This window comes from Phalacrocorax carbo, chromosome 9 (assembly GCF_963921805.1).
Source record: "Phalacrocorax carbo chromosome 9, bPhaCar2.1, whole genome shotgun sequence".
In the NCBI taxonomy this organism is placed as follows: domain Eukaryota; kingdom Metazoa; phylum Chordata; class Aves; order Suliformes; family Phalacrocoracidae; genus Phalacrocorax; species Phalacrocorax carbo.
The window spans coordinates 12,258,324-12,270,815 of NC_087521.1; the positions used below are offsets into that span (position 1 = coordinate 12,258,324).

Here is a 12,492-nt window from a genome sequence, read left to right on the forward strand (position 1 = left end):
ACGTAATGCATCTGGGTAAGGTTTACAGGATTTTCACTAGCAAGTGTCAAAATATTATTAGCAACCTATTTTGGTGGGAGAGGACTGTGGAAATGGAGTGATATGGAAGACTGGAAAAAATACAGGAAAGTGAGAAGAATTTAAAAATAGGGACTTAAAAACAGAGGAGAGGAGACAAGAAAGATAAGAAAGCACAGTTTGGAAGACAACAAGGCATGGGCAGGAAGTTGGGGAGAATGCAAAAGAGTGAAGAAGGCAGACTGCTAGAAATACAGTTTAAGAAGAGAAATAGTGAAAAGAGCAAAACAGAAGGGGAACAAATAGGAATAGGTAGTGGTTTCCAGTAAGAAGGAGGCCAGAGAAAAGCAGAAGTTTCATGAGTGGTGGACCCAGCCAGGGAAGCATGTTTTTTCTTGTAGATGTGTCTCTCAAGATTGCATCGTGTTCGGATTCTCTGATGCCTAACAGAGGGTATGCTTACACTTCAGTGAGCGCAGTCATTGGATTTCTTTTGTCAGCTGATTAACGTAACAAAACACGGAAATGTATTACCTACCCTCTGCAAAGTTGTCTGAAATTGGCCTACAGGTTCCAAAGTCATTGGGACACCCACGCACAGCTGCGGATGGGTGCTAAGATAAGATGGTGAATAGCTGAAATTGTAAATGGACTGAGTGAATGATAGAAAGGGGAAAACATTAGGAAAATTGGGATTTGAGTCTGCTATTAATGCATTTAATTTGCTTTGCTGCCATTTTCTTTCATGGTTTTACATTTTAAAAAAAAATTAACATGGAACTATTTAAAGCCCTCCTCCCAAATCAGGCTAACTTCACTGTGAGCGTCTGCGCTGGTTGTTTCTGGGGAGAAAAATGTCTTGCTGCAGTTTTGTCTCTGGCATGCGATAGGAGAGACTCCAGGAGCTCCCCTACCAGCTATGCCACCAAAACCTGCCTGGGACCACGTTGAAAGCACATGTGGGACACAGATACTGCAAAAGTCTTCTCATCTTTCTATACTGGGATGAATTGCAGCTCTATTACTCAGATGCTCCAGCTATTTTTCTGCTGTCCTTCAATGCAAGTTCCCATCTTGTTGGGTTCTGCTGCAGTGACTCTGATCTGGTGTTTTCTAGGGACCTCCTCGTGACTGGATACTGTGGTTTGAACAATACATGATCTTTTACTGGGATCCCATTTTATTTTCAGCTGGTCTATCCTACATGTCCTTCTATATTTCACTCTCTTAACAGAATTTCCTGATTTCCAGGCAGAAGGTGTCATGTCAAGAGGTGTTAAATAGGACAGAAGTGACTGCTAATGTCTGGGAGGGAGGGGGGGAGACCTCTCCCTCCAACGCAATACCATTTTATGCATCATTATCCTTTATTTGTGGGTCTCCAGCCAATTTTTCATTCCATGTGGTGGTGTAGCTAAGCCAGTTTGAATTAATTTTGAGTAGGATTTATGTATCAAATCTTTACTAAAATCCAAATGTATCAAATCCATCGTGTTCTCTTCATCCACTAATTTTATAATTCTATTAAAAAAAGCAATCAGGTTTCTCCAGCACAATTTGTTCTTTATAAATCCCTAGTGCTGATGCTTGTTTTCTTATCCCTAGGTGGTTACTGATTTTTTCCCCCTTTTTTTACTCTATTATTTTACTCTCTAAGCAGCTTCCTAGTTTTTGTAACTTAACAAAATTATTTTCTGTGGTAAAAAAAGTGACATTTGTCATTTTCCTTGTAGCAGAAGGATAGATGTCTCTCTGTCACAAGCCCCCGTCCTAAAAACTTGAATGTATGGGCAGAGTGTTATATATCTGATGAGCCAAATGTGCTGTCGGTGAAACAAACCTGTGGAAATTATTAACTTCTTAAGCGAATCCAGTCAGGCTTTTTGCCTGGTAATATCAATTCTGGACAACGGTTATTGCCTACTGAAGAAGTATCAGGAGGGTATTTGTACATGTTTTTTATTGTAAAGTTCTTAAAAGTCTTAAACTAAAATGAAATAAAAATAGCATCCAAATAAGCTACCTAGATATTTATATACATATGTAAGCTATATGTATTATTGAGGGAAGCAAACAAAAGAACACTGTCTTATCAGGTCCATAAATAGTTTTGTCTCAGCACTGGATTGGAGATCAGTCATCAAACTAATACTAAAATAATCAACCTCTATAAATTCTGAGAAGCTGTCCTCCTAAATTGGTTATAAATCCCAGCTCGGAGTTATAGCAAAGTAAACAGAATCTGTACTTTGAAGGGGCCAGGATCTGATGTCTTTTAATGTCTAGCACCTACACAACTTAAAAATACCTTTATTTGGGAGAAAGTGTGGATAGATACTCTGAATCAGCTGTCCCCATACTCCTTTCCTCAGATTCACTTCCCCTGATCTGCAGGAGGTACTGTTGGTTGGTGCATTAGTCAAAAGATGGGGCACAGGCAAACCTTTTACTGCTTGCACCTGACTTCTGCTGTTGGATGGCAGATCATTTGATACCCTCTTGCCAGTCCCGCATTTACCAAAGTGCCCTCTTCACTCTGGACTTGTGGTCCTCGCTTGGATGTACAGAGAAGTAGATTCTAGGAAGGAGAAACTTGCTTGGTGGCTTATTCTTTCCAAGGTAACCAGCTGCTCTCAGGGACTCCAGGAGACTAGTCCTCCTGGTGACTTGCTGATCTAAACAGAAAGGTTTCCTTCTGTTTGATTCTTGTGGTTCACACTGCCTTGCAGCACCCTCAAGCAAATTTGATATGAGGTCCCCCTTAGGACCCTTCAGTTTAATTCAAACAAGTTTGCGACAGGTCAGCACTGCTGCGCATGAACATAAACAGTCTCATGTAAGCTAAGTGTTCAAAAATATTCCTTATTTTCTACTGCATGGAACCTGATGGCTTTCGGTTCTCCTCTCACCTTGAAACATTAAAATGCAGGACACATGAGAATAAGGTGGTTTGTTCTTATTTGGATCAAATGTCTTGAAAAATTCCAACATTTTATGGAAAATTTAATATAAAATTCCTACAGAAATAATGGGAAAAATACTAGCACAAAGGTCAGTCATTCAACATTTATTCATCAGCAAAATAAAAATACATTGGGCTAATGATAAATTTCACAATTGCTATTTCTTCTGCTAACCTAAAACAAGATAAATTCTCATGCATTTGGGTTGTGAGTATAGAATTTAAATTCTGAGGTCTCATATAAGCGTAAAATACAGGCTGGTTTGCTGGTGATTGGGAGCTATGTCACTTACACAGGCAGCACCTGAAAAATACCTTTTTTTGAACTTCAGAACTAGGAAGTTGACCTGGTTGGTGTAGCCATGGGCTAAGGTAGTTTTTGAAGCTGTTTACCAGAATCTTGACCTAAAATTCAGTGATGCTACTACCAGCCTTCTCACAGATCTGGGAGAGTTGTCATTCCAGCCTCTGCAGAGTAGGTGCCAACATACGCATGCACAGACATGGGCATATATACATACATAGTAGTTATGATATGGATTTTAAAGCAATGTTTCATCCAGCTGCAGTTGTTGGCATCACAGCTTTGTGTTAATTCACACAAACCCTGTGTATCTGGGGAAAAAAAAAGACTTCCAGGGCTAGACCTAATAGGAAAAGCTTATTTTTGGTGGCCACTCCGTCCATGTGTTACAGAAATTATCTTCGGTAAGAAAAAGAGCTGGAATTATTTCAGAAAACTCAGAGCTAAGTAATCCCTCCCTCCGGACATTCATACTCCTTGGGCTCAGAGTCGTCTTCTTGGCCTGTTGTATTGTCTCATGCCACAGAGGTACCCAAATTAAATTAAGACACTGGAGAATCAGCAGGTTGCTTTAAAAAAAGTCACTGATTACAAATAGTGTTGTGAACAGGTTCAGACACAGCTTCAGCTGCAAATGCAGGTATGAGGTAGGCATCCACGGCAGGACACATGGTCCAGGGATGTTAGTGCTGAACAACAGCTCATGTCTGCCAAATCAGAGAAGAACAGATGAAGATTCTAGAAAATCTTAGTATTTTAGAGCAAACGCTTTTCCTCCTGAAATGGCCTGAGCGATGTCTAATGAGGAAAGCAATGGAAAGGGTACCCCAGAAAGAACAAGCCATGTCACCAGTCCACATCTGAGCACGGTTCTTGTCCAGGCAGCACAGATGACTGCTTCACGTGATGGCTGATGCAGCATCTTACACTGGCATGGACATCAGGAGCTGCATCCTTGCAACTACTTTGGTAATGATCAGAAGTAGGAATATCTTACCCTCTTCCTTGAAATCTGGAGACTTCCTAAAACACTCCAACCTGCTGGAAGTCCAGATTGCTTTTCAAGGTAGAGTTGGCTCCCACTGACCAATGATTTGCTGAGACCTTCCCCTCTTCTTTGGAGTCCCAAGAGCCAGAGGATTCCAAAGCCAAAAATTCTGAGATAAAAAGCAAATTAAATACAGACAGGTTACCCTGTCTTTGATCTCAGCAATAATTTCCATTCTGCCAACTTATTTAGAAAGCTTGCATGTAGTTTGCATAGGGAATATTTGCACTTCTATTACTGTAAAACAGACCATCAGAATTATATACTTCTCTTTGAGTACTGGTGAGTTTTCAATTTTTTTTTCTCCAGCATCCACTGACTTAGTACAGAAAGGGGATGACTCTTTCTGTATGTCCTGGATTCTGGACATACATATTCATATTCTGGATGTCCAAGTGACCTGTATTCAAATACTAATAAATTGTCATGAACATATACCAGTAACCAGTCTTTCCAGCTGAGGTGACATCAGTTGAAGTCCAAATATACCGCTATAGCGTGGATGGCTCTGAAGAACCACCTCTCAAATGAAGGATCCTACACTATCCTGATCCATCGATCTGATGTGACAATCCTAGTGAGGCTACTTACCAGTCTCTCAAGGACCATATCTGTTGCTGCCTACCCAGAGGTTTACAGCTGTGTAATATTTCCTGCTACTAGAACTAACCCCCTAAGCCTGGACTCAGCAATTTCCTTATAGACAGGAGCTCTTGACTCGGTTGAGTGGGGCTTCTGGCTTTTAGTTATGACTTGGGAATTCAGGCAAATATTCAGTATCGAAAAACTTAAGTTTTCCTAAAGCTTAGGCCTTGGAAGAGTCGTGGTCCCCATGAAACATTCCTCCTTCAGAAAGGCACTCAGCATCATACTGCGGTGCTTGGTGGGTGAGGCTTTCTGTAGCAAGAGAGAGCTCTAAAGGTTCAGAGAGTTAAAACACAGAGAATGCCCATTTCCTGTCTGGATCTACCTCAGGCATCCTGTTAAATGCAGGCAACCACTTAATCTACCTGGGTCCTAGTGCTCCATCTTTAAACTGATGATAACGTTGTGATCTGATAGAAAATGTATATGGTTAAATGTATGCCTGTTTATGAGACTTTCATGCACTACTGATGGAATCTGTGTCAACACAGAAAAGATATTCACTACTAGGTGGCCCAGTGCTATACCTAACAGTTAATACCATTGTACCAACGTATAGGCTTTGTATTTACACTAGAAGGCAACAGCCTTGTAATAGTCAAGATGAGAAATGACCAAGGTTTAGCCAGTTTCAACAATGGATCAAGAGATAAAAAGAGGAAAATACTTGCCTGGGTCTCTCCAAATAACTCCTCTCCCAGGTTCTAAGTGACAAATTCCATAGTAAAGGTTGTTGGGGCGTTCTCTTCTCAAATACAGCTTAAATTATGGACACTTTCTCCTGAAAGAGACAGACATGGGAGAGGTTCTGAGCAGGTGAGCAAAATTTATTCATCACATGGGTCCATTTGGCCTCCATACCGTGAATCATCACCGAGTCTGGGTGTATTTAGGGTAGAAAGAAGGAACAACAAATGGGAAGAGGGTATTAAATAATATTTGCCATAAAGACAACTCAGCTTTACCCAGCTCCATGAAATTTAAACAAGAGAGCCTAGAAAATGAAACCCCAGTGCCTTTCAAAGCGATAAAGGGCAGTGTGTATGTTAGCTGTGAAATGCAGTAGCAGGATATCGAAGCAAGTTGTTTAGTCAGATTTCTAAAATCCACTGTCAGCAACATGCAGATGAGACACCTCTAGCTATTTATCATCCCTTCTGATCACACCAAGAATGTGAGGACAGCACAGTGCTTTCATAGGAGCCACAGGCAGAAGTAAGGCCAAAGTAAGGCAGAGGGGTGATGCCAGTGGGTGAAGGGAAGCATTTGAGAAGGCTGCAGTTGCGATGCAGCTTCTTTTGGCTGAAGAGCGCCAGCGGTCAGGTCAGATTGTGGTTTAAGATGATTTCTGGGATTCTTCATCAGACTTCCATATGGGCACCCAGGAAGAGCTGTCTGCAATTTTGCCAGGAGATCCCATTCCTTCCACTTCAGTTATCCAAGCCTTCATGCCCAGCAGCAGTGCAAAGTACCTTGGTATGGAGCCTGTGGCTCCTAGGACAGTCCAGCTACTATGGTGTGCTGTAGTTGCTCTGCTCACAGGCATGGCTTTACTTTTAATTCAACCCCTCTGCCACTTTCTATGCTGGCTTACCTCTGCATCCTGAACGAAGCTGAATAATCGGTTGTTACATCCAGGATGTACCATGTCTGGGGCAAGATGAGGTGGATTCTAATGGTGGTTAGCAATCCCACAGCACCAAGAAGCCACCACAGACCTTGGCCATCCCTTTGTGACCTTTCAAGCACATTTCTTCAGCCACATCCTGCCTGACATAAATAGACAGCAGCAAGGTATATAGGCCTCCCCTGCCCCTCTCCTCAGCATTGCCAGGAACATCCGAGACCTGTCAGCATTCCACTGCAGCTGCCTGTCCCCCAGGAGATGAGTGGCTGCAAGGCCAGACCTCTGGCAGGTGTCAGTCATGTTCAGGTATCCTGCCTTGTGCTTGGGGAATATGGTGAAGCTGGTTTTATGGTCAGAGCTTGGGTTTAGGGCTTGAAAAAGCTAGACTCAGCTCTTAGATTTTCAGTGTGACTTTGGTTATGTCATTTAGCCTCTCTCTGTGCAGGGATCCCACTGGCTCCAGAAGGGCAAGATAAGGATAAATTTGTAAATCCAGAGAACATGCCCAAATTATCCGATGAGGGAGGACATATAGGATATTAGGCAAACAGCTCTCTTACTGTCTCATGATTTGCAGACAGTAAAGAGCAACTGAGAAAAGCCTTATTGAAAGAAAAAATTCCCTGTGTTTTCAATCTGTAGTTGTATTCTCTGCTGTAAGTATGAAGCAACTAATGATGCCTTGCAAAGACCTGCTGTACCGTGAGCATGGGTGTTTGCAGCCTGCCAGCAGCTGCTGTGGGCTCCTGTTGGGGCAATGGACTTGTGGCAGCCCTCCGCCACCACAGACCCCCACTGGAGCCATGGGCATCGTGGGGTCTGCTGGCCAACCCTACAGCGAACCGCAGCCTTGGGAGCCCTCACCCCATCCACATCCCCCTCCCCTCCTACCCACATCCTTGGCCATTTGCTCCGTAAGCCCCCCGCCCCATTACCAACTTCCAAAACTCCTCTCACCCAGAGCCTTCTTTATCACTGAGAGGAGCCCTCCTGCCCCACAGCATCCCTCATGCCATGTTCCCTCTGGGGGTGTTTGCCTTCCCTAGGCGCCTGCGGCCATGGCCCTGCAGCATCCCAGCTCCCACGGGGCGGCCTCGCTTGTCCTCATCCCCGGGCCGCCCAGGTGAGCGGGTGCTGGAGGGGGGCTGCACATCACCTGACCCCCTCCAGCCGATTCCCTCAGACAGGACGTCAAGTTAATGAGCCCTCAGGCCTGTAATTAGCTGTCAATTACCTCAAATTAATCAACTCCTCGCCTAATTAAGCATAATCGGCAGGTGGGCAGAAAACGGGCCATTGTGCGGGAGCCATGAGAAAAGCATGGCTGGCAAACTTGGTTAGGATCAGCGGCGCATTCCCGGACGCTGCACCACCGACACCCGGGCGCCCGCCCCGCTTGCGGGCGCCCGGGGCCCCGCCGCCCCCCGGCCCCAGGCCTGCCGCTGTGGGGCAGCGTGGTGGCGGGGCACAGGGATGGGGGCCCACGGAGGTGAGGAGTGGAGGCTTTCCTGCCCCCAACAGCGTGGGGCAGCCCCCAGGCGCTGCCTGGGGGGCCTGGCCTGCAAAAAGCTGTGGCGTGGGTGTCGGGTGGGGGTTTTGCTTGCTTAATATTTGTGCCACTGTGCCTTAATGTATCAACTTGCCATCCGCATTTTCTCTCCCTGGTTTGCCGTGCTTTCTGCACTCCTGTGCTTTTAATGTCAGTCTGAGAAGGGGGACTGAAACACACCTCATATTCACTGACTCAGGCTCACCTTGGTTATGAGCGCACCTGCTTAATGGTGTGAAGATATATGTAGATGGAAAATAGAGATTCAATGGGTATTAACTACTACCTATACAAATGAGTCATATTGCATTAATTTTCATGTGAAATTAACACAACCCAAAAAACCCCCATCCTCCAGAGCTCTGTTTGGCGGAGGGGAGGCGTTCCCTGCTGGGGCTGGGGAGGGAGCAGTACTCCTGCCAACTTTCAGATGTCACTGGAGCACAGGACGTGAACTGCTCTCTGCTGCGCTGGGGGCCAGATCCTGCGCCCTGTGCTTTATTTAAACGCAAAGAGAGCACAGGGCCTTTCTGAGCGCAGAGAAGGGCTGAGGGAAATGCAATTTCACAGTAAAAGTATTGTGCACAATATTAAAGTGAAAGGTTTTGATTATGCCTAGAAAGTCCTTTTTTTTTTTTTTTTATGTAGCCAGATTATCACCCAGCCCGCTGGATTTACACTGCATTAGCAATCGTCAAGATTAGAGCAGAATCCCTGGATAACAATCAGGAACACAAGACGTCAATTTATGACATAATAGCAACAGTAATGCAACAATAATCATAGTCAAGGGAAGAAGAATGTGGTGGAGGGTGGGTGAGTAGATCTCTTAGCTCTGAAGAGAGAAGCTGCCTGCATTGGAGTGGCTTTGATTAAAAATCTCTCTGTTTGTGTCCAGAAGGCAACAGCCCAGCCCAGGCCTGGCAAAGATGGTGCATGAAACCACCAGTAACTAGAGGGGCAAGTTAGGGAGATGCAGCCTGCCCCCTCAACCCTGCTAGTTGTCTATGCAAGGCCCAAAAGTCCCCTGGACCTCTTAAGAGAAGGTGCACATCAAATGTGGTATTTCTGTGCCTGCACCTATTTGGAGCACAAGCCCTGAGAAGAGAGGCTGCAGGCAGCCCCTGCCCTGGAAGGGTGTCCTTGGGTGACGAGAGGGGGGCTGCAGTCCTGCCATGCTGGGAAATGAGCCGGATCTTGGCAGCTGGCCTGGCCCCGGGGGATTAGAGACTCCCCCACCTTCCCAGCTCACGCAGTGGCACATGCTGCAGCTGGACCCACGAGGTCCCTCTTTTTTTTCTGCCTGCCCTATTCTCAGTTGAGTGTTTATTACGGCAACAGGAGCTTTGGGCGGGGACCCCTCTGCACACATAATGCAGGAGCCCATGAGATGCTTGGGGACTCAGTGTCCCCTCTGTCTCCTTGGCAAAGACACCACTTTTCAGAGCTTCCCCTGCACCTGCAATCTCAGGGCAAATCTCTAGACCCTCCTGGGGAGACAGCTCTTTTTTTGGGAGTCAGAAACCACCCCAGTATCATCATGTTCCTCAATTTATGAGGGCTTTTCTTCTATCCCTCCCCACCTCCATCACATGTCTTCCTTTGGCTGAAGCACTGGCCCCACTCTTTGGGGTCCATCGGCATATTCCCAAGGACCAGCTTGGGAGAGATGCTCTGTGTGATGGTGTTGCAGATGATGACATGAGCTGCGGCAAGCAGTGCTGTCCTGCAGCTCCCTCTTTATTTACGGGCATGCTGCAGTTGCACATTGATTTCACTGGCTGATTCCCATTTAGATCTGGAGCACTCAAATGACTTACATCAAGGTTGACTAAGCATTTCTATTATCGGCTGCCTTCTTAATCACTCATAACTCTTTCAGTCTGGGAGTGTGAAGTTCTCCACATCTGATCTCCATCCAAGGAAGAGGCGGTTGCTTTGACTGTGCTGTGTTTGAGCAAAAAGGGCTCAGATGTTTATGAGGATAAATGCCCAAGCCACAGAAACTTTATTCTATTACAAACCAAAACTCTATCGAAATGAAAAAAACCCAAAACAACAGCGAAGCAGGCAGTAGAAATCTGTTAGGGCTAGACTGATGGAGCAGCTTTCAATGATCCACTGAAAATCAATTGCAACAGGGCTGTGTTGTTGCGGACCGAAAAATCGTGCTGAGAGAGGCAGAGTTATTGCTGGGGGGGCGCTGCTGCTGCTGCAGCTGCTGCCTGCAGACCTCCCTGCCAATGGGGCTGCATGGCGGGCGAGCGTGCAAGGCGCTGTACAGCCGAGCACTGCCTCGCTGGGGAAGCAGAGGGCCTGGCTGGGACTGCAGATGGCCACCTCTTAGGGGAGCACCCCTGGAGCCTGGTCACTGGCTGGCGAGGTGCATCCTGGAGAGGAGAATGAAGGGTACGGGAGCAGCACCAAAGTAGATCAGAGGAATCCAGCAGCTATTTAGGTACGAGTCAGAAAAAGATAGATATTTATTCCTATCCCTGACATTGTTTGAACCTTACTGGCCACTTCAGCTGTCCCAGACTTTGCTGTCCTGCAGGTAGTGCCCCAGCTGGGAAAATGCTCTTCTCCCCCTTGCCACTATCATAACAAACACAAAAAAAAAAGCTGGGTGAGCTGTGAAACTGCCATTTTCTGAGTCTGAAAAAGCAAAAGCTATAACTATTTCATTAATTATTTTGGTCAATGAATTAGAAACAACAGTAGGGAAATCACAAAAACTTGCCTGTCATTCTGTCTGTATGCAGTACTGGGTGTTTGTAAGGGTCATGACCACCACCTCATTTACTTTGCGCAATGCCATAACATCAAGGCCGGACACATTTTGGTTTGGTTGTTCCTTGCTGCATTGCCCTGGTAAGTAGCAGAAGTGGTTTGAGGGCAAGGCACTGCTGCTCTGAACAGTCAATTCTACAAAAGCTGTGAGCTTCTCTGGACTTGACAGCTAGCTGGAGCGAGGAGGAGAGCGAGCTCTTCCTGACCAACCCTCTGTGCAGCTCTACCCCAAGATTATAAAAATAAAGCACTCAGGTTAGAAAGTACTTAAAACGCGCATCATGGTTCGCCTACACCTGTTCATTACAATGCAATCTGCGATCAAGTCTGCAGTGCTGCAGCCTCCCCCCGGTCATGCATGAAACTAACTTCAGTGATAACTGGGTAACCTCACCAAAAACAATGGCCAGCCCCCCAGGCCAGGGGTTTTGGGCTAGCCTAGAGTGGTCTGCCTGTCCTGAGCTCCTGCTGGCCCTGGGCCCCACAGAAAGGTGCACAGCAGCCTGTCAACATCAGGCACTTACGAAAACCACGAAAGGAGGTCACAAATTTCATAACTATTCAGTGTTGTATGGTAGCACTTCTTGAGCAGCCTCATCCTGGCACTCAGGGTAGAGTGTACCTGTGTGCATGCACGTCTGCTTAGCAAGGTGCAAGCGTGCTGTGTCCCTGGGCCGGAGCCACCTTGGGTCCTGGAGCAGCTGTGCCTGAGCCAGGGGCCTTGAGGGGGACCAAGACATGAGGCTGGGTGTGGAGATGCTCCAGCACAGCTCCACGCTGCCAGGCTGGAGCCGGCTGCCAGCCAGAGCAAACGCACATCTGTCCCTGCTTGTCTGTGTAGGCACACAGATAATAACCAGTACTGTTTCCAGAGCAAGTTTTCTAGGCCTCATTTTATTTTTACTTGTCTTGCAGGGGATACAGCAAGTGCTCTGATAAATGGAGAGAAAATGCTGCTTGCTTTGCAGGGGATTTATGTGACACTCTCCCTCTCAGCCTAGGAAATCCTTCGTGCCATCCCTCACAGTAGGCATCCCTAGCCAGCTGCGGATAGGGTGCACCAGACACAGGGAGCCAGCAGATGACCACACCATCGCTGTCCCTGTGCTCTCACCAGCAGCGCGTCAGCACAAAGCCACCTCCAAGCAGGGTCTGGCCAGCCCTGGGCAGCTAAAAGCCCAGACACAAAGAGGCAGAAGAGCCCAGGGAGTGGCATTGGTTGGTGCTGTGCCACCTTGGAGGTGCTGAGGGCACCAGTGGCATTCACCTGGAGCCGTGGCAGTTACCCAGCTGAATCTGAATGCTACTGAAATACAGACACCGTGCTGATTTGTTCCAGTTGCTCCAGTGACCTGAGCTATCCTTCACAACCAGGGTGGCTCCAGGAGACCCTTGCATGAAGAGCCCTCAGTGCATCACCATCCATGCCATGAGTGTGGCCGCTGCATGATCCCTGTGTGTCCCAGTCCCTCACCCACCATGGATGCTGAAGGCAGCAGGGCCTGTTGGTGGGGTCACGGTGGTGGATGGGGACACCACTGCTAGGGGG

General features: G+C 46.7%; 1 protein-coding gene across 2 annotated transcripts in view; it reads left to right on the plus strand.

Annotated features, from left to right (window-relative positions):
• LIN52 (lin-52 DREAM MuvB core complex component) overlaps positions 1 to 12,492 on the plus strand; it is an 84,017-nt gene that overhangs the window by 57,163 nt on the left and 14,362 nt on the right. Inside the window, exon 6 of one of the 2 annotated variants that reach the window (XM_064460389.1) lies at positions 11,859 to 11,959. The exons of the other annotated variant lie outside the window; for it this stretch is intronic. Coding sequence (XP_064316459.1) covers positions 11,859 to 11,944 — 86 coding nt within the window. The 3' untranslated portion in view covers positions 11,945 to 11,959. Of the gene's footprint in view, positions 1 to 11,858; positions 11,960 to 12,492 lie in introns of those variants that run through there. 2 annotated transcript variants of the gene reach the window in all.